A 23,288-nucleotide genomic window follows, 5' to 3' on the forward strand; every position below is an offset into this window, starting at 1 on the left:
GTGTGTGTGTAGATGAGGTCTCTCTCTCTCTCTCTGTGTGTGTGTGTGTAGATGAGGTCTCTCTCTCTCTCTCTGTGTGTGTCTAGATGAGGTCTCTCTCTCTCTGTGTGTGTGTGTGTAGATAAGGTTCATCTCTCTCTCTCTGTGTGTGTGTGTGCGTACCCTCGGCTGCAGTGATCTTGGCCACAGGTAGGGGTCCTCGTACGTGGATGAGGCCGCAGCGATGAGGCATCTCGTCCTCTGCAGGATACTCACAGAAGTTGTAATAATCTACAGAGTGAACCAGGCGCAGGTAGAGCAGCAGCCTGTCCAACACCTGCAGCAGCTTGTCGTCCGTCTCCACGGTAACCTCCGAGGAGGCGGGGTCTTTGGCGTCTCCCGCGTCGTCGGCGTTTCCCCCGGCGGCTCCGGTCAGCTCCTCCTCCTCAGCGCTCACCTCCTCTATCAGGTAATCTGTGATGTTCTTCAGGACAGGGTTGGTCTCCATCTGCAGGAGGACACACCTCATGTTACAGGAGGCTCAGTGAAACCCCGTCTGGCTGGAACCAGGTGCGCTCCGTACCTGTCCTGCCCACAGCTCCCCCCTCTGGTCCAGGCTGTGGACGAGTCGGGCCGACAGGCGGATGTCGTTCCTCACCACAGGTTTGTGGTGCGTCAGGCCGTTAACGGTGCGGACACGTCGACACAGGTCTCTGTTGACCACCGGAGACAGTTCACAGTCTCTGAGCTGAGAGAGGACAGAGAGGACAGACAGTCAGAGACAGACAGTCAGAGACAGACAGACAGAGAGGACAGACAGTCAGAGACAGACAGACAGAGAGGACAGACGGTCAGAGACAGACAGACAGAGAGGACAGACGGTCAGAGAGGACAGACAGTTAGAGACAGACAGACAGAGAGGACAGACAGTCAGAGACAGACAGACAGAGAGGACAGACAGTTAGAGAGGACAGACAGACAGAGAGGACAGACAGTCAGAGACAGATGGTCAGAGAGGACAGAGAGACAGACAGACAGAGACAGACAGACAGAGCTGTCTCTCACTCACCCTGATGTTCTGCAGGTTCCAGCACGTCTCCTTGATGTTCACACTGCGGTCAAACGTCACCCAGCAGCGCCTGAAGAACCTGACACACACACACACACACACACACACACACACACACACACACACACACACTCTGTAGTAAACAACATGTTGTCCACTCTCACCAGGATTCTCCAGTTCTACAAGAAAACCCACAACAAGACAAAAACAACCACGGACACATGATGTCACATGATGTCACGTGTCTCCATGGAGACACAGAGATCACACCTGAGACCTGTGTTTACAAAACACCTGAGCAGGTGGTCTGAGCCACAGGTCACAGGTGAGCTCCTCCCCCTCATCAGTCCTCACCTCCTCTCAGGCTGAGGGTCCGACAGCGCCACCCGCAGGAAGCCCGGGTACCTGCGACACAGCTACACACACACAGAGTCAGGTGAGTACAGGTGACAGGTGTGTGTACAGGTGTGTGTACAGGTGTGTGTACAGGTGTGTGTGGTGAGCAGGTGTGTGTCCTCACAGCAGTGATCTCCTCCTTGGACACCTCTGGGGGGATGCTCCTGATGAACAGGGAGGTGGTGAGGTGGAGGGGGCGGGGCTTTGCCGGCACCTCCTTCTCCCTCTCCTTCCCTCGCTCTTTACGGCGCTCTGACACACCACACACACACATACACACACACACACACACACACACATTAGAAACATTTCTGTTCCTCTGAGTTCAGATTCAAACCTTCGTCCCTCTTTGTTCATGAACTTCAACACATCTACGACCTCACAGCTGCAGTCATTAACCTGCACCTGTGTGTGAGGTCACAGTGAGGTCACAGTGAGGTCACAGTGAGGTCACAGTGAGGTCACAGTGAGGCTGAGTGCTGCTGGATCAGGAAAATAAGCAGCAGCTGAAGCAGAAGCTGTACGCACCATCCTCTCTGTCCTCCTCCTCCTCCTCCTCCTTCTCCTCCTCCTCCTTCTCTCCGTCAGAGTGGGAGGAGTCTGAGTCGGAGGCGCTGCCCTCCCCACTGTCAGCTGACACACTGCGTTTCCTCTTCCTGCCCTGAGAGGAGGAGGAGGAGGAGAGAGGAGGAGATTAACAGCAGCACAGTAACGTTTGTCAGCGTCAGGACTGATGAGAACCAACTCACCTTCTTTGACTTCTCCTCCTCCTCCTCGTCCTCTTTCTTCTCCTCCTCTTCCTCCTCCTCGTCCTTCTCCTTCTCTCCGTTCTGCTTGGCGTCCTCCTCGCGGTCCTGATGTGGAGGAGAGAACATGGCGTCAGTGTGAGTGATAGTGACCAGGAGAGTCTGAGTCTCTGAGCTCGTCCTCTGACCTTCTCACAGTCTTTCATCTCTGCCGTCTCTCCGCCGCTTGTCCCCTCCGCCCGACTCCCCGTCGTCTCTGAGCCGCTCTGACCGCTCACATGTCCTCCGCTGGCGTCTCCCTGACCCCTCTCTCCTGCTCCTCCTGCTCCTCCTCCTCCGCTGCTGCTCGCCTCCCCTCCGCCCGCTGCAGGAGCAGTCGGTGCCTCCAGGACCTGCAGGTCAAAGTCTGTACCTCCCTCCATCTTTATCACAGCTGCAGAGACACAGCAAAGTCTGAGGACCGCGTTACCCAGAAACCCCTGCAAACCCAAACCCCCCCTCTCTCTGTCCTTACCTGCGTCCAGCAGTTTGATGATGGCGGGGCCGTGGTCCATGTCCAGAGACACGTTGTCCAGCCAGTTGTTGTCCAGCAGGAAGAGGAAGACGCTGAGCCGGGTTTTGAGGGCGGACAGAGACTCCGCCTTCCTCGCCGTGATGTCATCGGGGTGGTACTTTGAGCGGAACCACTCCTGGTCTTTGTGCTGGAGGAAGAAGTCCTGCAGCTGCTGCCGCCTGAAGTCCAGTTTGTACTGATTGTAGCGCTTCACCGCCTCCGTCTCATCGACGCTGTCCTCCATGTTCAACAGGAACTCCTGCACACACACACACACACACACACACACAGGTAACATCATTACAGGTGAACAGAGAAAATAACTTCTCCACAGATTCAACATCCATCAGTCACTTTGCTGTTCTCACCTTAAAGCTCCTCATGGTGGGAGGACCAGGAGGAGGCAGGTCTGGATCCACCATCCCCAACCTGAGACACAGACCTCAGCTTAATCATTCCACATTCACAATAGAACAGAATAGACCTTTATTCGGTTGAACCACACAATACAGCTGAATGCCATTAGAGTACAGGAGACAGGAAGCCTGTCTGAGCAGGAAACTGATCTGCTGTCAGTTAAATGTCAGCTGATTAACCGCTCATTAACTCACCTGCCCTGCAGCGGGTGACCTCCGTGGTGCGGGTGAAGGTGTGGGAGGTCAGGGTGCCAGCCCTGAGGCCCCGCCCCTGGAAACGGAGCCCCTCCTCCTCCTCCGTACGGCAGGTCGTAGCGGTACGGCTCCCCCCGGTGGTCGTCCCTGGAAAATTCACCCACAGCGACACAGTGAACGCTCTCATCACCTGTTCTCTCAGGTGTCAATAAACCCTGTGCAGCTGTAACACACACACAGTCCTCACCAGTCTCTCCTCATGCGTTTGTGCTGCGGGCTCATGTGTCTGGGAGGAGAAAACCTCTCTCTGCGACCTCGGTCGTAATCCCTCCTCCTCTCTCTGCCGCGGTCCCAGTCCCTGAACAAACATCCAGAGATGAAACATCAACAGCTGGTTTATCTGTTTAACCTGCTGCTCTGCCATTAAAACAAAGGAACATCCAATCAGGAGCATTCTGTCTGATGTCTGACACCTGCTGTCTGATCTGAGAAATATTAAGAAAAATTCCCCCCAAAAAAACCTCAGAAAACATGGATGAAAACGTCTTAAAGAGCATGAAGACTTTCTGTTGACTAAACATCACACGACTCAAATTTGATATCTTCATCAGCAGAGTGAGGGTCAGGTGACCTGATAAGCACAGGTGTGTACCTGTCGGGCCAGTCGTCCCTCCTCCTCTCCTCCCTCTCTCTCGACCGCTCCATGTCGCTCCTCTCCCTCCTGAACTTGTCCCGCCTCCTCCTGTCGAACTCATCATCGCTGTCTCCCATTGGACTGAAAACACACAAACACTGTTCCTCTTAACATCCAGTCCTCTGATTACTAACATGAACATCAGGAGCAAACTCACATTCCAGAGAAGTTTAGTCATTTTTTCACTTGTTTTGAAAAATGATCTGAGGTCTAAATAAAATACAGTTTACAGCTGGAGATGGAGAAACACTGATTTAATTGAAAACATTTAGTGTCTGACGTCTGCGTCAGAAATAATTCAGTCAGACCTGAACATTTAAACAGACAGGAGACACATGTCTCAGAGTGACTTCACTCATTATCTGTGATGTCCATCCAGAATAAAGCTCAGAGGAAGCAGTGGCTGCAGAACTCCATTCAGAGTCCTCCTGTTTTTAACTCTCCTTCAGTATCACAGTCTGAACCTCCACAGAGACACTGACACCAGGAGCTGAGCACAGTGAATTCAGCTGCTCAGACTGACTGACTGTGAACAAACACAGGCTAAAAAGAAGTGGTAAAGTTGATGCTAACTCACTAGCTCCTTATCATCACTACATTTACCAAACACTATTTAACATCCTGTGCCCTTATCTATCTATCTATGAAGTAATGGTGAGGAAACGACAAATACTGGCAGGTTTCAGCTTCTCAGTGAGAAGATTTGCTGCTTTTCTTTATTTCTCACCATGACGGAATAATTCTGGGTTTCGGGTGAAGAAAACATGACGAATCTTATCTACCTTCATGCAGGACAGCTTCAGACTGAGAGGCCACAGGCTGTGACTTCTGTTCAGATACTGTCTGAGTTTTTTACTCACAGACTGAGTTTAAACACATTAATAGTATAATAGTAAGAAGACTTAGATAAAGGAAACAAACGTTAAGGTTTTCAGAAAAGCTAACGTTAGCAGTTAGCCGCGCACCAGTCGGACGAAGCTAACAGCGGCTAATCAGGTAGTTAGCATTGGCGTGCTAATATATACACTGTACGTTATAAATGCACTTCGGTTGGTGTTCGCTTTGAGTTTCATGTAAAACAAACATTACTGATGATTTTCCTGTGTTTTTACCTGAAACTGGCGCCGTTTACAGACTGAGGAATTAGCTCTGCAGCTAGCGCAGCAATTTCACCGCCAGTCCGTGAGCACAACCAACCTACGACACTTCCGGTCCGTTTTATTTGTGATCCGCTTCGCTTCCGGTCAAGTTTTCGGTTTGAAAAAAACAACTGCGCCCTCTATTGGCGAGAAATAAGACAAAATAATAATAATAAAATACAACAACGATTTTTCAGTTTCCCTGCCTCAAGTAGCTTATTAACGAAAATTTCATAAAATTAAAATAACGTTTTTAATCTCTAAAGTAAATGGTCATCAGATAATGGTTACTGTCCCATGCTAATCCATCTGTATTTAGCCTTTCTAAATGAGAAAGAAAAAAGAAGAGAAAAAAACTGGAACTCAAAAACAAAGCGAGTCAGACCTGACTACATTGCCCATGGTGCATTGCACGGCCCGTTGCCAGGATACGGTACATTCTACTCGGTTGTGCTGCTCTCGCTGAAACCGTTTGACGCAGATGATCGTGTTTAGACTGAAGTTCTTCTCTGTAACTTCACAGTTAATCACATAGAGACAGGACGTTTATCTCTCTTAGTTTTTATCCCGGGACACTTCGTGTTTACACAGTCAAACCGTGTCACGGCTCGGTTTGTTACTAGGCGGCTAACGTTAGCTCTGTGGCTTCAGGCCGCGGCGGCGAACAGTCGGTGTTAACGGGCAGATAAACGGTGAATCTGACCCAAAGCGGCGGATACATGAGCGTAACCCGGTGACCCGTCGGTGTCCTATGGAGCGGGCTGACCGGGGGAAAGACGCCCGCCTGCTGAAGAACCAGCCGTACGACGAGAGCCTGGAGGTGATCGACTCCGAGGAGGTAGCGAGCGTCTACAGCCCGACCCCAGGCAGCCAGCGCCAGGTAACAACAGCGGCCAGCCCCGGCCTCACCGCCCGGCTCAGGGGCGCTGAGCCCGGCGGTCTGAACCGCAGACACCCGCCAGGAACTAAGACAGGAAAACTGCAGCTGATGAAGAGTCTTTAATGTGATTTAGGCTCTGTAGGAAATATTACAAAGTCTGAATGTAAGTTACAGAGCAAAGTTTACACGGTGTCTTCATCCATCCATTTCTGCGGTTCATCCGGGTCATGGTGAATCATTATTTATTCACATTAAAGCTGAAACAATTAAACTAAAACTAACTCCGTCATGTATTGATCATCTCATGTTTCCAATCAATACTAGTGAGAAAATACCAAACATCTATCTGGTGACTCTTTGGAGGTCCCTGGACCCTAGGTTGGAAACCACTGGACACTAGCTCAGTGTACAGGAACAGTTACAGTACTTCCTGTAGTTACAGTCTGACAGTAAAGTACTCTGTCGTGCCTCTGATCAGATGATTGATCCTGATCACTGAGGATGTTGCAGGTGGAGCTGTGTGACCTGCGTCAGGTGACACTCACCTGTCGCTGTGTGTCCTGTCAGTCAGAGTCCAGGAGGAGCAGGGGGGGTCGCGGACTGATGTCGGCCAACAGCAGCAGCGACGAGTTCCACGAGGACCACAAGCCTCAGAGGCCCAGGGAGGTGCTGGGGGGTCAGCCCGGGGTCAGCCCCAACGAGGAGGAGGAGGGAGGAGGAGGAGGAAGACGAGGAGGAGGAGGACTCTGATGAGGAGGACACGGACGATGACGACGAGCCGGGACAGGCTCCGGAGGGAGCGTACGACCCGGCAGACTACGCCAACCTGCCAGTCAGCACCGAGGTCAAAGAGCTGTTCCAGTACATCACACGGTGAGGAGGTCAAAGGTCAAACACCGTCACACGTCTGGTTTCACCTGAGGCTCATCAACACAGAAAAAGCTGCTGGTTGGTTGTGGATCAATTGATTAGTTGATTGATCGTCACCTGTTCTGTGTCAGGTACACTCCTCAGTCCATAGACCTGGAGCACAGTCTGAAGCCCTTCATCCCAGACTTCATCCCCGCTGTGGGCGACATCGACGCCTTCCTGAAGGTAAACGCTCGTCACACTCAACCTTTCATTGACCTTTACCTTACACCTCTGACCCGTGACCCCGTGTGGCGTTCAGGTGCCAAGGCCCGACGGGAAAGCGGACGGTCTGGGTCTGCTGGTTCTGGACGAGCCCAGCGTCAAACAGTCGGACCCCACGGTGCTGTCGCTGTGGCTGTCAGAGGAGAGCAAGCAGCACGGAGCCACCGAGGTACACACACCTGACACACACCTGACACACACCTGACACACACCTGACACACACCTGGAACTCACCTGACACACACCTGGAACATCACCTGACACACACCTGACACACACCTGACACACACCTGGAACATCACCTGACACACACCTGGAACTCACCTGACACACACCTGACACACACCTGACACACACCTGGAACATCACCTGACACACACCTGACACACACCTGACACACACCTGACACACACCTGGAACATACCTGGAACATACCTGACACACACCTGACACACACCTGACACACACCTGATACACACCTGGAACTCACCTGTCTCTCCTCTCCTCCTCCCTCTTCCTCTCTCCTCTCTCCTCTCTCCTCTCTCCTCCTCTCCTCCTCTCCTCTCCTCCTCCTCTCCTCTCTCCTCTCTCCTCCTCCCTCCTCCTCCTCTCTCCTCTCTCCTCTCTCCTCTCTCCTCTCCTCCTCTCCTCCTCTCCCTCCTCCTCTCCTCTCCTCCTCTCTCCTCCTCCTCCAGCTGAAGAAGGTGACGAGTGTAGCGAGTCCTCAGTCGAACCCTCGGGTGGTGGACAGCTGGGTGGAGAGCATCAGCGCTCTGCACCGCTCCAAGCCTCCGGCCAGCGTTCAGTACGTGCGTTCGATGCCGGACATCGACAGCCTGATGCAGGAGTGGCCGGCCGAGCTGGAGGAGCTGCTGGGCCGCCTGAGGCTGCCTCCCGCCCGCCTGCGCTGCAGCCTGACGCAGTACGCCGACGCCGTCTGCGCCCTGCTCGACATCCCCGTCTACAGCAGCAGGATCCAGTCTCTGCACCTGCTCTTCAGCCTCTACCTGGAGTTCAGGGACTCGCAGCACTTCACCCGCCGAGCTCAGACCTGACGGAGGCAGGAACTGAAACAGACACTGAGAAGCATCAGGTCTGTGGAGAACCAGAGTCCTGATCAAACTGTCCCTGATTCAAACTGTGTCTCTCCTCTGTTCTCTGACTCTTTACTCTGTGATCTTATCAAATAAACGTTAATAAAAGTCCCACAGCTGAAGCCCTGTGTGTTTGTCTGAGCTTTCTGTTCACAGACAGGGAGGCGTAGTCAGTCATGGCTGGGGGGGCTGCAGGGAAACATCGTGCCCAGGGTCAGAGCTCAGGTCAGGTCCTCCATCAGGATAATGACCCACAACACACAGCTGCTTCTTCAGGGAAGAGAACCAACATGTTTGTTTGTCTGTGAGGAGGAGGAGCAAACTGACTCTCACAGGGAGGGGACAGTAGATCGAGTCAAACGTCTCGTCTCGTCTCGTCGGACACTTTCCCTCCCAGGAGCTTGAGAAGAAGAAAGGATGGCGGCCTGTTCTCTGAGGTGGATCGGTCTGATCTCTGTGCTCTGTCTGGGCTCCTGTGACCTGCAGGAAAGGAAAGGGAAAGGTTGGTGGGGGGGCACAGTGTGTTGCTGTATGATGCAGGTTTATTCATGAACTCCAGATAAAACCCAGTGCAGTGACTCTGATGGTTAATAATTACACTGAGCAGCTCAAACAGTTTGTCTCTGACAGAGCAGGACATGAAAATCCTGCCCCAAAGAGATATGAAGGAGTTATATTGAGGAAAAAGAGTTTTCATGGACCTGCTCCAGGTGACTTCTTCCTCAGAGTTAACAGGTCATCGCAGCTCTGAACAGAATGACATTGGTGGAGCTGCAGTTCATCCAACAAACCAGTTTCCCTCATCAGACCTTTATAAACCTGATTTACAGGCAGTGAGCGTCACGTCTTTCTGCTTCCTCTCTCCCTGCAGTCTGCCGCGGCGCCACAAACAGCCTCAACCTCCTGGGCTCTGTGGAAAACCACTACCTGGTCTCAGTGAAGACCTACAGCAACTGCACCGTGATCCTGGAGAACCTGCAGATCACCCACATGCAGAGGCACCAGGACCTGTCGTTCCTCAGGGTTTGTGTTTATGGTTACAGAGCGGCTTCTTCACCAGCACGTTCACCGCTAACGGCTTCTTCCTCCACAGTCCATCGAAGAAGTGGGCGGCTACGTCCTGATCGCCTTCAACACAGCTCCCAGGATTCCTCTGGAGAACCTGCGCATCATCCGAGGTCGTTCCCGCTTCGACGACACGTTCGCCCTCGCTGTTTTCGCCAACTCTGACGGTCTCGGTCGGGGCACCCAGGAGCTCCTCCTGCCCAGCCTGACGGGTCAGTCCAGCTCGCAGCTCGGCCTCACCGAGTCTCAGTGCTGGAGTAACACTCATCTGCATCCTGCTCTGTTGCAGAAATCCTTAACGGGGGTGTGAGGTTCACGGCCAACCAGCTGTGTAACGTGGAGACGATTCAGTGGAGCGTCAGCGCTGACTCCAAACCCACCATGGTGCTGCCGCTGCCCAGCAACAACTCTCTGTGTACGAACAGCAGAGGCCGAGGGACTTCTCTGTTTATTAACGTGTTTTCAGGGTCTTTGTTTTCTTTCTCCAACAGGTCGACCGTGTGACTCGAGCTGCTTCAATGGCTCCTGCTGGGCCCCCGGTCCTCAGGCCTGTCAGAAACTGTAAGCTCTGATCTGTTCAACCGTCTGCTACAGCTTCACAATAATCAGATCAAACTCTGACTCTGTCCTGTTCTGACCCGCAGTAACAAAGCTGAACTGTGCGCAGCAGTGATCCGGGAGGTGCAGAGGGCCTTCACCGAGCGACTGCTGCGACAAGCACTGCGCCGCCGGCTGCACGGGACCCCGACCCACCGACTGCCTGGTGAGAGAGGAATCTGTCGCAGTGCTGCAGACAAAGCTCAGCATGAGGGTTCAGTATCGTGTCCCTCTCTCTGCCTGGTGACTGCTGTGTTTGTTTCAGGCCTGTCGGGACTTCCAGGATGACGGGCTGTGTAAAGACTCCTGCCCGAGCCTCGTTCGCTACGACCCCAACCTCTACCAGCTGGTGCCCAACCCACGTGGAAAGTACCACTTCGGGGCGACGTGTGTGAAGAGCTGCCCACGTGAGAACCACTGAAACTGTCCTCAGAGTGTTTGAACGCTGGATTCAGAGATAATATGTTATGTGTTCCAGATAACTATGTTGTGATTGATCACGGCGCCTGTGTGCGGGAGTGCAGCGGTAACACACATGAGGTGGACGAGGGAGGGATCAGGAAGTGCGTCAGGTGTGATGGGCCGTGTCCTAAAGGTAGAGGAGAGAGGAGACTCCCTCCTCCTGCTCCGTTTGCTTCAGATTCATCCCTGACTCAGAATAAAGTGCAGCTTTGAGACGGCGTCTGTGCTGATGTTTGCAGTGTGTCATGGACTCGGGAGTGGAGACCTGACCCACACCCTGTCCATCAACGCCTCCAACATCGACTCCTTCAGAAACTGCACCAAAATCACTGGTAGCGTTGCCATCATCGTCACTTCCATCCACGGGTGAGTGGAGGACGCGAGCAGCGAGATTATCAGGAAGCTTCACCAGCAGCCGGTAACATGCGTTTTCTTACTGTTAGGGATGAATACACCAAAACACCAAAGATGGACCCTGCCCAGCTCCACGTGTTTAAGACAGTCAAAGAAATTACTGGTAAGATTTGATAAATACTCGACACACTCACAGTCTCACAGTTAACAAACCCTCTGTTGCCTCAGGATACCTGTGGATCCAGACGTGGCCGGAGAGTCTGGACTCGCTCAGTCCTTTTGAGAACCTGGAGATCATCCGGGGACGAACTAAACAGTACGCTCCACAGTCACGGCTGCCGGATGACGTGGATCAGTTTTTCAGGACTTTTCCTTCCTCTCTCTCTCTGACAGTGGCTCCCGCAGCCTGGTCATAAGTCACCTGGGCGTCGGCCACCTGGGCCTTCGCTCGCTCAGAGAAATCAGTGACGGAGACGTGGTCGTCGTCAGGAACCAGAACCTGTGTTACACCGAGGAGAGCCACTGGACCGGGCTCTTCAAATCAAAGACCCAAAGAGTGGCTGTGGAGGGAAACGCAGACGCTGAAACCTGTGGTACAGAGTCAGTCAGATTCAGATTCAGGTTTAAACTGTGGATACTGATGCAGTTCTTTTTCAGCTCAGAGGAACAACACCTGTGACAGGAGGTGTCGGCGGACGGCTGCTGGGGTCCAGGTCCAGACGTGTGTTTCTCCTGCAGGGACTACAGCCGTGACGGGAGCTGCGTGGACTCCTGTAACATCCTGGAGGGGTGAGGGACGAGTCCAGGGTTTCTCTGCCTCTACGCTCTGAAGAACAGCGTCATTATTTCAGACAAACAGTGTGAACGTCAGATCTGTTGACGAGCTCATGGTCTGTCTTTAGACCACAATCATTTCCAGACTGTGACATTAGAGTGTTGTTTTTTTCAGAGAGCCGCAGGAGGCAGTCCTGAACAGAACCTGCCGTGTCACCCCGCAACCTGCAGGGACCTGGACACTGTACTGACTGTGCCAACGTCCAGCATGGACTGCTCTGTGTGTCTCACTGTCCTGAGGACGCGTCAGGAGAGAGCCCCTCACTGCTGCACACCAACGTCTGTCAACCAGGACAGGAAGAGACTCAGAGGATCACAGGCTGATACAGGATGAATGTTCAGCCCAGGACCTCTGAGAATTACTCAGTGAACAGATGCTCACCAGACAAATGACCTTCAGAGACTCTAACGTGTCAAAGATTCACCTGTAAACAGACTTCACAAGAGGAGCGACTGGAAATACATGAATGTTCTCAACCTGAAAGTCAGCTCCAAGTAGAGACACTCTGTCAGCAACAGTTAATCATTAAACAGAGCACAGGTGATCAGAGCACAGGTGATCAGAGCACAGGTGATCAGAGCACAGGTACGACGTCTCTTCATTCCCTGAAACACACACAGTCTGTTTTAGTTTGTGTAAACTACTTTCAGTGACACTGTTGAATTCTGGGTAACTGCTGATTTCATTAAATGTCTTTAGCTTCAGGAGGAATACTGAGAGTTACTGAGAGTCAGCGTTTGTGTTTATTTAACAGAGTGGTCAAAGAAATGTGTGTCTGCCTCCTTGTGTGTGAAGAACTGATCCTGTTCAGTGTCAAAGTAAAAGTACTGAGTTTCCTGGAGAGGACAGAGGACGCTCCTCCTCCTCCTCCTCCTCCTGCTCCTCCTCTAACGGTGCTGCTTCAGGCCGAAGGCTCCAATCACACTGCCCCTGTATTCCAGCCTTTACGGTACGTGAAATTAAACGTCATGACGTACGGCTGCCTGTCCAACATGGCGGCTCCTGGCTGCGTCTTCCACAGAACCCTGTCCCGGTCCAGACCCGGTCCGAACAAGGTCTAATGAACCCACAGTCCTTCTCGATGTTATCACCGTTGATATGCTTTTAAAGCGGATTCATTGATGATGGCGCGGGTTAGAAACAGCTGCCTTCAGTCCGAGCCACGGACAACAGGACTGTGCTCCAATAAAAAGCCTCTATGTGAATTAGACTGAAGCCGAATTCACCATGAGACCGTGCAGGTTCAGAAACCTGCTCAGAGAGTGTTGGACATGTTTTCATTTTCAGCCTGTAACTAACACAAGTAGAACTTTACCGATGTTTACATGTGAATCCTGGAAAACAATGAGCTTTTAGATGAAGAGCCGCCAGGTGAATCATAGATGCGCCGATGTTACCGTGAGACCGAACATTCGCAGAGACGTTTTACAGATGTCTTGGTTATTAACCGTTAGCTACGAGGATCTTAAATGATCAGATGTTTGGATGGAGTTTGGTGTACGCTGCCTGTCCGAGCGGGTTCTCTGCGCCGCAGCGGTTCATCGATGGTTGTGATGATTGATCAGTGTTTGTTGAGGAACAGCAGAAGTTTATTGATCAGGTTAAACGTGTTATTAGTATTTTTACCATCTAATCCAAACAGGAAGAGCAGCTTCAGCTCCTCAGAGGAAACATGTGTCCGCTCACTCACCAGACTCAATATGATTTATCACTATTTTAACCGTTCAATGGCTCGCTTACATGTGCTGTGAATTTATGATGTGAATGTTTTAAAGTCTCGTCTTCTTCCCCCTTGTCTTGGTCTTGGTCTTGCAGACGTCCTCGTCCTCTCCTGCGGTCTGCAGGGAGTCCCTGTACGTGGTGGACCTGCTGCGTTACACCAGAGACCAGGGGTCGTCCGTCTACTTCCCCCAGGCTGTCCTCAACGGTGAGACACCGCAGGACGAGACAGGACAGGACAAATAAATCAGGCCCAAACAGGACAGTCTCCTGGTGTCACTGGTTTCTGATTGGTTCCCTGGTTCCGTGTCTCCAGGTGACGACCTGTACGACGTCACGCTGACGGACGGGGACTGCAGGCTCCAGGTGACTCTGGATCCCGGTCTGAACCGGCTGGTGGAGAGGAACGTCCTGCGGCCCGGATCGACGCTGCGCAAGGCCACCTTCACCCCCGCCATGGCAGCTCAGCTCCCAGCATGCCCCGGGGCCTCCGGAGACACAGACAGGTGAGCGAGGACAGGTGAGTCTGCCTCTGTGTCCTGAGTCAGGTCTAATGTTTCTGCTCCTGCAGCTTCAGACTGGTGAGTGTGGAGGTCAGAGGTGGAGCTCCAGGCGATGAGGAGGACGACGCAGTCAGGAGGTCTGATGTGGACTGGGACTCTCTGCCCTGGTTTGGAGCCTCAGATCCTGCAGGTACAGTAATAGATTACATGTGTGTTTGACTCGGTCTCCTCTGAGTCTGAAAACCTGCGGTGGTTGATCCCTCAGGTCCTCTGGTTCCTCTGAGAGCCAGCAGGAGCGTGTTCCTCCCTCTGTGGAACAACGTGGACTACAGCGGCGAGGTGTGGAGGGAAGCCCCGCCCACTGAGGAGGGGGAGGGGGAGGAGGGGGAGGAAGAGGAGGAGGAGGAAGGTGAGACCATTTGATGTGTCAATGTTTCTGTTTCACATGAAGTGAGTTTCATTTTTAATATTTGAAGATTCACATTATCAAAGTTTAAAAAAAGAGTGTGTGTGTGTGTGTGTGTCTGTGTGTGTGTGTGTGTCTGTGTGTCTGTGTGTGTGTCTGTGTGTCTGTGTGTCTGTGTGTGCGTGCGGTCAGTGCGACGTCCTGCTGTGACCGTGTCCGAGCTGCGTGACTCCTTCCTGTCCGGTCACCGCGGCGTCATCAGGGGCGCCGTGCAGCACCAGCTGATCGTACGCATCATCAACAAGTCGCACCTGATGTATTATGGGAGAACAGACCGGAACTGTGACTGTCCATACAAGGCCAGTAAACACACACACACACACACACACACACACACACACACCTGTGGAGCACCTGCACTGACTCTGTGTTTGTGTCCAGGTGGTGCTGGAGGTGTGTGACCGGACAGGAAGTGTGTGTGTGGTGTTGTGGAACAGCGTGTGCGTCGGCTGGTACCGCCGTCTGAAGCCCGGTGATGTCATCAGCCTGAGACGGTACAGAGTGAAGCAGCATTACCAGGCTGAGCTGGACGACATAGGTACTGATCAGGATCAGAGTCTGAGCCTGGACCTGTGAGGACACAGTCCTCACTCCGTCTGTGTGTCTGTCTGTGTCCAGAGGTCAGTGTGAACAGCAGAAACCCCGCCGCACAGATCTCCGTCCTCCCAGAATCCTCTGTTTCTGCTGAACATCTTCCACCTGCACCGACGTACACCTTCTACAGCAGGTACACACACACACACACACACACACACAGCTCCTGACATTGGACGTAGTGAGGACTGGTCCTCACTAAGAAGCAGAACCAGTCCATTAACACACGCTGACTCTGCCCCTCAGTGAGGAGCTGATGGACCGTCCTCACGGCGCCGTGTGTGATGTCATCGGCCTGCTGACGTTCTCAGGACGACCAGAGCGAATCAGGAGCAAAGGTCAGGGTCGCCATGGTGACAGCTCATTAATTATCAATTAATCCATCAACAGAAAGCTGATCGTGTGTGTGTGTCTGTGTGTGTTTGCTGGTAGATGGTCGAGGGGCGGAGCTTCTGCAGTACCGCTGGCTGCGATTGGAGGACGGTACCAGTGAGCAGCCAATCATGGTGAAGCTGTTCTGCACGTCTCAGCCTGAAACTCACAGCAAGCTCCACCCACGTGAGACACTCACACACACACACACACACACACACACACACACACACAACTCAACAAACTCAACGTTTTTGAAATATAAATGTTCTTTATTTTGTGGTGTGTGTGTGTGTGTGTGTGTGTGTGTGTGTGTGTGTGTGTGTGTGCAGTGTCGGTGGTTGTCTGCACCAGACTGAAGCTGATCAGAGCTGCAGATCACAGCTGCTTCTACCTGACAAACACAACCTACACACAGGTGTACTGCACAGGTAAGTTTACTCACCAGCTCTGTCACCTCTTCTCTCATTGGCTGACTGACCTCTGTGCTCTCTCCTCATTGGCTGACTGACCTCTGTGCTCTCTCCTCATTGGTCGGCCCGTCAGGCCTGGGCCACCACTCAGAGATGAGTTACCGTAAACTGCGCCCGGTGCGACGCTTCCTCCAGTGGCTGAGGAGCCAGGATGACGGACAGGTGCTGAGCCGGGCTCTGATTGGAGGGTTCTTCATGTACCCGCCTCCTCCGGTCTCCCTGGAAACATACATGAAGGACCGCAGAGGTCAGTGACCTTTGACCTGTGACAGGTCATTTACTTTGAGTATGGAAACAAGTGTGTGTGTGTGTGTGTGTGTGTTTACAGGTGAGCCAGGTTTCCTGCGAGGGGCGGAGCTTCAGAGGGAGGTGGAGCGGCTCTGTTACCGGGAGCGACGCTCCTTCTGTATCCAGGCGACGGTCACCATGGTTACATACAGCCGCAGAGGAGAGGTGAGCTGCTGTGTTCATGAACGACACAGTCACACAGACAAGGAAGAAAGGTCATGTGATCAGAACCAGGAAGTCAGTTAGCATGTTAGCATGTTAGTTCTTCCTGTTGTCAGTGTGTTTCTGGTTCAATGTCTGAAATAAGGTCTGAGACATTTTCAGGTTTTATTCTGGGACATAAAATGGGTCAGTAAATCCCCCACTCCTGATGTTTGAAGCTTTTACGTGTCTTAAAAAAGGCGGTTGCTAACGAGTGTCTAAATGAGACTACAGAGGTTGTCGGGGACGTTAACATGAAAACCCATCTACTCACCAGTCCACCTTTACAGCCTCGTTGTGTTTCTACTCACGCTCTTTCAAACTCTCACTAACTTTCTAAGAAGAAAGGCTTTTGTAGAAGAGCTCAGAGCTAAATGAAATGAAGCCTGTGACTCACCTGTCCTCTGTCCTCTGTCCTCTGTCCTCTGTCCTCTGTCCCTCTCTGCAGGAGGACCAGTGTTTGTTCTGGACGGACCGAGCTGCCTCTCTCTCCCCCTCCTCCCCCTCTTTCTCCCCTGGTGTCTCTAAATCCTCCTCTCACCCCTCCCCCTCCCCGTCCCTGTCCTCCTCCTCCTCCCCCCCTCGTTCATTCAGACCTCCTCTCTCCTCCCCGTCCTCGTCCTCGTCTGTGGCCTCTCCGTCCTGGGCCGTGGGTCAGCTGACTCCTCGTCGCCTGGACCTCGGATCAGGGTGAGACGTTAAACCTGACCTGCTGCAGGTGAGTGTGACCTGAGGACTGACGCTGGCTGTGTGTGTTTCAGGGGGAGGAGGAGGAGGAGGCGCCTGCTGCAGGCGGAGACTCCGAGGAAGAGGTGAGAGCCGTGAGGAGAGCGACCAATCAGAGGTCAGGGTTTTACAGGTGGCTGGATGAACGTTTCCTCTCTCTCCTCAGACACCCACTGGTCACTGTGCAGCCAGAGCACGGCAACAAGACAGGTGTGTCCCCGCTCCACCTGTCCACAGCCCTGTGACATCATGACCGTCTCCATGGTAACACAGACGTCTCTCCCCGCAGTGATTCTGTTTGAAGCCTCCATGGAGTTTCTAGAAAACCCAGACGCCGCCGATGACGACAGCGACGACCGCGATGACGACGACGCCTCGTCCTTCGTCACCGCCCCCCTCCTCCCCGCCTTCCCGCCCGTCGCCGTGGAGACGCTGCCGATGCGTTACGACCACGAGCGCAGAGAGGAGCAGGCGGCCGCCGTGGAGCTGGGAGGGAGGGTGACGGGCGGGAGGTTTGACTTCACCCCGGAGGATTACTACACCCTGAGACTGAGGGGTACACACACACACACTCTACACACTCTACACACACTCTACACACACTACACACACACACTCTACACACACACACTCTACACACACACACACACTCTACACACTCTACACACACTCTACACACTCTACACACACTCTACACACACTACACACACTCTACACACACTCTACACACACTACACACACTCTACACACACTACACACACTACACACTCTACACACACACACACACACACACACTCTACACACACACACACACTACACACACTACACACTCTACACACACACACACCACCACTCTACACACACACACTCTACACACACACACACACACACACACACTCTACACACACACACACTACACACACTCTACACACACACACACTACACACACACACTCTACACACACACACACACACACACTACACACACACACTCTACACACACACACACACACACTCTACACACACACTACACACACACTCTACACACACACTCTACACACACACACACTCTACACACACACACTCTACACACACTACACACACACTCTACACACACACACTCTACACACACACACACTCTACACACACACACACTACACACACACACTCTACACACACACACACACTCTACACACACACACACTACACACACACACTCTACACACACACACACACACTCTACACACACTACACACACACACTCTACACACACACACACTACACACACACACTCTACACACACACACACACACTCTACACACACACACACTCTACACACACTACACACATACACACACTCTACACACACTACACACACACACTACACACACTACACACACTCTACACACACACACACACTCTACACACACTACACACACTACACACACTCTACACACACACACACACTCACTCACTCTACACACACACACTCACCACTCACACACACACACTCACACACTCACACACACACACACACACTCACACACTCACACACACACTCACACACTCACACACACACTCTACACACTCACACACACACACACACACTCACACACTCACACACACACTCTACACACTCACACACTCACTCACACACACACACACTGGGTGTCATCCTCGACAGCACACTGTCATTCCAGTCTCATATTAATGACATCACCTGGTCTGCATACTTCCATCTACACAGCATAAATTGACTCCGCCCCTCCCTCACCCCTCATGCTGCCTCCATCCTTCCCCACAGCCTCGTCACCTCCTGCACTGATTACTGTAACTCTCTCCTCTTTGGCCTCCCTCCAAAGTCCCTCCATAGGCTTCAACTGGTCCAGAACTCTGCTGCTCACATTATCACCACAACCCCTCACACCATCACATCACCATCATCCTGCAGCAACTCCACTGGCTCCCAGTTAAACAGCGCATTGAATTCAAACTCCTCCTGCTTACATTCAAAGCCATCCACAACCCTGCCCTCCATATTGATCTGCCCTCCTACACATCCACCCTGTCCCGTTCCCTCAGATCTTCCTCCTCCTTTCATCTCTGTACCCTCTGCCTGTCTCTGCCTCCAGTCCTCCCAAACATGGACTCCTTTCCTGTTTTCAAATCCAGACTGAGACCATCTGTTTAAGACCAGATCTCACTTTAACCTTCTTACTGCAACTTTACCGTCCTACATCTCTTTTATGTTGATTCTATCCGTTGTTGTTTTATTGATTATTGTATATTGAGTTTTATTTATTGTTTGTTGTACGATTCTTTCTGTTTATTTTATATTGTACAGTGTCCTTGAGTGTCAGAAAGGCGCTTATAAATAAAATGTACACACACTCCGTGGTAACACACCTGACATAGCTCTGCTTCCTCTCAGCTCTGTCAGACGGTGTGATGGTCGACGTCGTCTTCCTCCCCCACTCCTCCCCCCTCTCTCCTCCCCTCCTCCCTCACTCCAACACCTGGACCTCCATCCTGTCACACGGAGCCTTCTCCTCACACAGACCTCCACCTTCACCAGGTCAGCACACACACACACACACACACAGAGTGATGATGATGATGAAGGTCACCCTCCCTCTCTCTCTCTCAGCTGACCTCATCAGCATGGCGGCCCAGCTGACCAATCAGAGGCTGGTGTGTGTCCTGGAGGCGTGTCACCTGGGCGGAGCCACAACTGAACTGGTCCTGACCCGAGGCTTTCACCTGTCCACCTGACACACACACACACACACACACACACACACAGACACACAGACAGGTGTCTGATGGGAGCTGTAGTTCAGGTGTATTTATTGTTTTTATTCTTGGTCATTTCTAATATTTATAATTGTTTGATGATGTTTGAAGGACACAAACAGACGCACTTTATGACACGTCAGTGTTGGGAGTTGTAGTTTTTAACTCTATGTTTGGACTACGTTTAAAAGGCCCCAGCACATGTTTGATATATAACAGCACAGAGAGAGGATGGGCAGAGCAGCAGACGTACTGTCAGTGTGTGCAGAGCTGCAGTTCCTGCTGTAACATACAACATGCACAGTGTGAAGTGTGGCCTGTGATGTGAAGCTGGATTCACACAGGTGTGGCTCAGGTTCTGGGTTCAGGTTCAGACAGTGAGGCAGCAGACAGCCTCAGACCTGCAGCCTGTTAAACGTTCAGTTCTTCTGTTTGCTCTGATGGAGTTTTCACTCTTACATTTACAGCCTAATAAATTCTGCCTTACTGTCACTGCTGTTTGTAACATCTTTTAAGACGTGATATTTTTCTTCTTGTGCTCGTCCGTCTCTCATCACCTCCCTCCTCCGTCTGTGGCTCTGAGCTCATTGGTTTAAAAACAGCTCTCAGGTGTAGTTTCTGTGTTTGTGTCAGGACAGAGTCTGTTCCTGGTACTGATGATAATCTGGTTAATGATTGACTACAGACACAGATGGGTCAGACTGTTTATTGGTGTTTCGGTGGGGGTCTACAGTGGATCTGACACACACACAGGAGGTGAGCGGCGTGTGGGCGGAGCCTGCACGGAGGAGGTGGGTGTGGTCTCTAGCTGCGCATGCTGTGTCTCTGGCAGATGAAGCGCATCATGGTGGAGCAGTGCAGGTCGTTGAGGCGTCCATTGTTGTGAAGGTGAGCGCAGTCCTCGTCTCCGGCACCGAGACCGTGACCGGTCCAGCTGTCAGGCTGACCAGGTATCCACCACCTGGAGACCACAGAGACACCAGGTAACAGCAGGTAACACAGCAGGTAACAGCAGGTAGACATGGTGTGTTTGAGTCCCTCAATGTCTTAATTAATACATGACTCCAACATCTGGAAACCTCATCCTGCAACACACCTGGTCCAGACCAGACACAGTCCTGATGTCACCTGTGAACAGGTAGAGTGATGACCGACCTGCGGTTCATGACGTACGGCGTCTCGTTGACCCACTCCCATTTCCCTGTTCTCTCGTCAGACAGACCGACCCAGTGGAAGGTGCCTAAAGTGTGACGGCTCAGATACTCCTGGACCAGAGAGACAGACGAACGTTAACTCTGTCAGTGTTAGTAAAGGTGTCCCACAGGGACCAGGACTGGGTCCTCTGCAGTTTACAGGGTTTCTCTCCAAACCTGGACAATAATGTCTGTTTTTACGCAGATGACACAATATTTTATCAGTTCAACCACCTCAGACAGACAGACAGACAGACAGACAGACAGACAGACAGGCTGTCTCACCCACTCCTCATCACTGTGGAACATGACCAGGTGAGACTCGTGTCCGTTGCACCAGTCTCTGGCTTCGTGCCAGGTCGAAGTTATCTTACTGAACAGGTAACAGTTGGAACCGAACAGATCCCAACCCAGAGGACAGCAGCCGTCTGTGGTCGAACCTGAGAGACAGACAGACAGAGAGAGAGACAGACAGACAGAGAGAGAGAGACAGACAGACAGAGAGAGAGAGACAGACAGACAGACAGAGAGAGTGTCTCAGTTATAGCAGATAGACATCTGTGTCTCTGAGGACCGGTATCACAGTCCCACTGCAGAGTGATGGTGGTGCGTTCAGGGCCGGTTTACCGTTGTTCATGAAGCGTTCGAGGGAGCATTTGAGCTTAGCGACGGTCCTGCTGATGGAGTCCAGGGTTGAGAGCTGCCTCAGCGCGTCTGACACTGAACAAACACAAACGTCAGGCTCACACAGATCTGATGGCGTTAACAGAGGTCACAGTGCAGTGTGTTACCAGAGCTCAGCTGGTCCCTGTTGTTGTCCACAGAAAACCTCAGCCTCTGAACGTCTTTAGCAGCCTCTGGTCCAGAGGAACAGGAGAGGACAGAAGAACCAGAGTGAAGCTTTGAGGCAGGTGGACCACATCCACTGGATGAGGAATACGGACAGGTGTGTGTTACCTTTAGCCAGCTGCTGCGCAGCGCCCAGTGTTCCAGTCAGGTTGGAAACACTCTTCTCCACATACCACAGCCGGTTTGACGCCTTCGTGTCTGCAGACACACAAATCAACATGTACGCTGTGTTACATGTTCACATTCACAGACCATTCACCATGGTCACCATCCTAGTTTAGCATGTTAGCATGCTATCGTTAGCTAACAGCTAGCATTAAACACAGCTGAGGGTAATGGGGATGTCAGTCATTCAGAGTCAGAGGAACATGAACGCACCGTTAGCTCCCACTGCTATGATCAGAATCAGGATGAATGTGGCCGTCAGAGCAGGAAACAGCCAACGTCTGAACCTGGAGAGACCTGAGAAAGAGACAGGCCGAGGCTCTGACAGACAGACAGGTAGACAGACAGGTAGAGGGTGAGTCTTTTATTTTACAGTGTTGTCAGTCACAAACAGTTTCCTCGTACGCTGGCCTTGTGCAGATAAACAGACGATAGACAGGTGGACAGACAGACAGACAGGTGGACAGACAGACAGACAGGTACCTTTGTTCCAGAACGAGCTGCTGTCGTCTTCAGGGTCGTCGTGGTATTCAGTCGTCATGGCGATGTCTCCTCACCTGCTGTGTCTCCTCCTGTGAAGCCTGAACAGTGTGAGCTGTCCAAACACTGAGCCCAGGGTCATTGACCACAGGACGCACTTTGAACTGGAAAACACTGGTGTGTGTGTGTGTGTGTGTGTGTGTGTGTGTTTGAGAGGAAAGTGTGAGTGAACTCCTCTTCCAGTGAACACAGTGAGGTGTTTGGAAACGTTGGAAGTTAAGGTGGAAGAGTTCATGATCAGTGGTGTTAAAGTGTCACCACGACTGTAGCTCAGTACCTGAGCTGTTTACTTTTAGCACTATATGTTTCATCTACCTCAATGAATGTCACCATTTCTCCTACGACTGCACATTTTCTATTTATTACAGAGACTTTTCTAATGCTGACTGCTGCACTTTAACTTGGTTACTTCTGTGCCTTCTTTTATTTTTTATTTTTATTTTTCTATTTTAATCACCCTGGTTTCTCGCTGCTGTAACATGAATTTCCCACAAGTGGGATAAATAAAGTCTGTCTTAATCCTCCTCCTCCTCCTCCTCCTCCTCCTCCTCCTCCCCTCCTCCCCCTCCTTCAGTGATGAATGTCTCATGTTCTACAGGTGAGCTGTGATGTGTCACCTGCTGGAGTTTATTGTTATGATCACAGGACAATTAATTCTCATCATGAGGATTGTTTTCCAATATCTGACAAACTGAACGACCATCTCTAACGGTGGCAGGAGTGGATCAAGTGGATCAGTGGATCAGTAGTCAGTGATCAGAGGATCAGTAGATCAGGATCAGTGGATCAGTAGATCAGT

General features: G+C 51.9%; 4 protein-coding genes, 2 long non-coding RNA genes and 1 pseudogene across 13 annotated transcripts in view; 4 read left to right on the plus strand and 3 right to left on the minus strand.

Moving 5' to 3' along the window:
* LOC127140156 (uncharacterized) overlaps nucleotides 1-73 on the plus strand; it is a 2,898-nt gene extending 2,825 nt beyond the window's left edge. For all 7 annotated transcript variants that reach the window (XR_007810510.1, XR_007810515.1, XR_007810512.1 and 4 more), the window contains one exon: nucleotides 1-73. This exon is cut by the window's left edge and continues 18 nt beyond it. This is a non-coding gene — a long non-coding RNA (uncharacterized LOC127140156).
* LOC108892708 (serrate RNA effector molecule homolog) overlaps nucleotides 1-4,165 on the minus strand; it is a 9,058-nt gene extending 4,893 nt beyond the window's left edge. Inside the window, exons 1-13 of the mRNA XM_018690409.2 lie at nucleotides 4,007-4,165; nucleotides 3,602-3,712; nucleotides 3,355-3,501; nucleotides 3,112-3,172; nucleotides 2,705-3,002; nucleotides 2,379-2,623; nucleotides 2,194-2,298; nucleotides 1,973-2,105; nucleotides 1,569-1,696; nucleotides 1,403-1,464; nucleotides 1,049-1,127; nucleotides 563-727; nucleotides 163-487 (exon numbers count right to left, since the gene is read on the minus strand). Coding sequence (XP_018545925.2) covers nucleotides 163-487; nucleotides 563-727; nucleotides 1,049-1,127; nucleotides 1,403-1,464; nucleotides 1,569-1,696; nucleotides 1,973-2,105; nucleotides 2,194-2,298; nucleotides 2,379-2,623; nucleotides 2,705-3,002; nucleotides 3,112-3,172; nucleotides 3,355-3,501; nucleotides 3,602-3,712; nucleotides 4,007-4,125 — 1,978 coding nt within the window. The 5' untranslated portion in view covers nucleotides 4,126-4,165. The remainder of the gene's footprint in view (nucleotides 1-162; nucleotides 488-562; nucleotides 728-1,048; nucleotides 1,128-1,402; nucleotides 1,465-1,568; nucleotides 1,697-1,972; nucleotides 2,106-2,193; nucleotides 2,299-2,378; nucleotides 2,624-2,704; nucleotides 3,003-3,111; nucleotides 3,173-3,354; nucleotides 3,502-3,601; nucleotides 3,713-4,006) is intronic.
* A 1,416-nt stretch (nucleotides 4,166-5,581) lies between these two features.
* ift46 (intraflagellar transport 46 homolog (Chlamydomonas)) lies at nucleotides 5,582-8,417 on the plus strand. The gene is given in 6 exon segments (XM_018690412.2): nucleotides 5,582-6,067; nucleotides 6,635-6,777; nucleotides 6,779-6,940; nucleotides 7,069-7,162; nucleotides 7,239-7,370; nucleotides 7,897-8,417. Coding segments are annotated over 6 exon segments (1,020 nt in total). The 5' UTR covers nucleotides 5,582-5,938; the 3' UTR covers nucleotides 8,257-8,417.
* LOC127140157 (uncharacterized) lies at nucleotides 7,241-7,729 on the minus strand. Its single transcript, XR_007810516.1, has 3 exons — nucleotides 7,571-7,729; nucleotides 7,414-7,435; nucleotides 7,241-7,380 (listed from the first exon to the last, which is right to left on the minus strand). It is a non-coding gene; the product is annotated as an uncharacterized LOC127140157 (long non-coding RNA).
* A 141-nt stretch (nucleotides 8,418-8,558) lies between the features above and the next one.
* Nucleotides 8,559-12,157, plus strand: LOC108892710 (epidermal growth factor receptor-like; annotated as a pseudogene).
* A 408-nt stretch (nucleotides 12,158-12,565) lies between these two features.
* On the plus strand, nucleotides 12,566-20,234 carry si:ch73-71d17.2 (RPA-related protein RADX). Its single transcript, XM_018690410.1, has 19 exons — nucleotides 12,566-12,663; nucleotides 13,424-13,535; nucleotides 13,644-13,833; nucleotides 13,899-14,020; nucleotides 14,096-14,239; nucleotides 14,429-14,595; nucleotides 14,678-14,834; nucleotides 14,915-15,023; nucleotides 15,137-15,228; nucleotides 15,323-15,448; nucleotides 15,595-15,693; nucleotides 15,809-15,982; nucleotides 16,064-16,188; nucleotides 16,673-16,914; nucleotides 16,986-17,036; nucleotides 17,117-17,160; nucleotides 17,240-17,506; nucleotides 19,381-19,524; nucleotides 19,597-20,234. Exons 1-19 carry the CDS (start codon nucleotides 12,577-12,579, stop codon nucleotides 19,719-19,721), a joined length of 2,577 nt encoding a protein of 858 aa, XP_018545926.1. The 5' UTR covers nucleotides 12,566-12,576; the 3' UTR covers nucleotides 19,722-20,234.
* Nucleotides 20,235-20,432: 198 nt separating this feature from the next.
* On the minus strand, nucleotides 20,433-22,599 carry asgr1a (asialoglycoprotein receptor 1a). 2 transcript variants are annotated; one of them, XM_018690413.2, is made up of 8 exons: nucleotides 22,433-22,599; nucleotides 22,163-22,270; nucleotides 21,893-21,982; nucleotides 21,727-21,792; nucleotides 21,563-21,655; nucleotides 21,221-21,375; nucleotides 20,898-21,007; nucleotides 20,433-20,703 (listed from the first exon to the last, which is right to left on the minus strand). In XM_018690413.2, the coding sequence occupies exons 1-8, from the start codon at nucleotides 22,488-22,490 to the stop codon at nucleotides 20,547-20,549; spliced, it is 837 nt and encodes a 278-aa protein (XP_018545929.1). In that variant the 5' UTR covers nucleotides 22,491-22,599; the 3' UTR covers nucleotides 20,433-20,546. The 2 variants fall into 2 exon arrangements, with proteins under 2 accessions (XP_018545929.1, XP_018545931.1); XM_018690415.2 differs by having other exon boundaries at nucleotides 20,555-20,703; nucleotides 20,839-21,007.
* Nucleotides 22,600-23,288: the final 689 nt, after the last annotated feature.

The sequence above is a fragment of the Lates calcarifer genome, unplaced genomic scaffold (assembly GCF_001640805.2).
Source record: "Lates calcarifer isolate ASB-BC8 unplaced genomic scaffold, TLL_Latcal_v3 _unitig_2354_quiver_889, whole genome shotgun sequence".
Lineage (NCBI taxonomy): Eukaryota > Metazoa > Chordata > Actinopteri > Centropomidae > Lates > Lates calcarifer.

Excerpts from the sequence above, each read along its gene's own strand:
- si:ch73-71d17.2 (XM_018690410.1), top strand. The coding sequence starts at position 12,577 with ATGACGTACGGCTGCCTGTCCAACATGGCGGCTCCTGGCTGCGTCTTC. Across the intron at positions 15,983-16,063 it reads ATACATGAAGGACCGCAGAG|GTGAGCCAGGTTTCCTGCGA; the intron begins GTCAGTGACCTT and ends GTGTGTTTACAG. Across the intron at positions 17,037-17,116 it reads GCGGAGACTCCGAGGAAGAG|ACACCCACTGGTCACTGTGC; the intron begins GTGAGAGCCGTG and ends CTCTCTCCTCAG.
- asgr1a (XM_018690413.2), bottom strand. The coding sequence starts at position 22,490 with ATGACGACTGAATACCACGACGACCCTGAAGACGACAGCAGCTCGTTC. Across the intron at positions 21,376-21,562 it reads CGAACGCTTCATGAACAACG|GTTCGACCACAGACGGCTGC; the intron begins GTAAACCGGCCC and ends TCTGTCTCTCAG. Across the intron at positions 21,008-21,220 it reads TCCACAGTGATGAGGAGTGG|GAGTATCTGAGCCGTCACAC; the intron begins GTGAGACAGCCT and ends TCTCTGGTCCAG.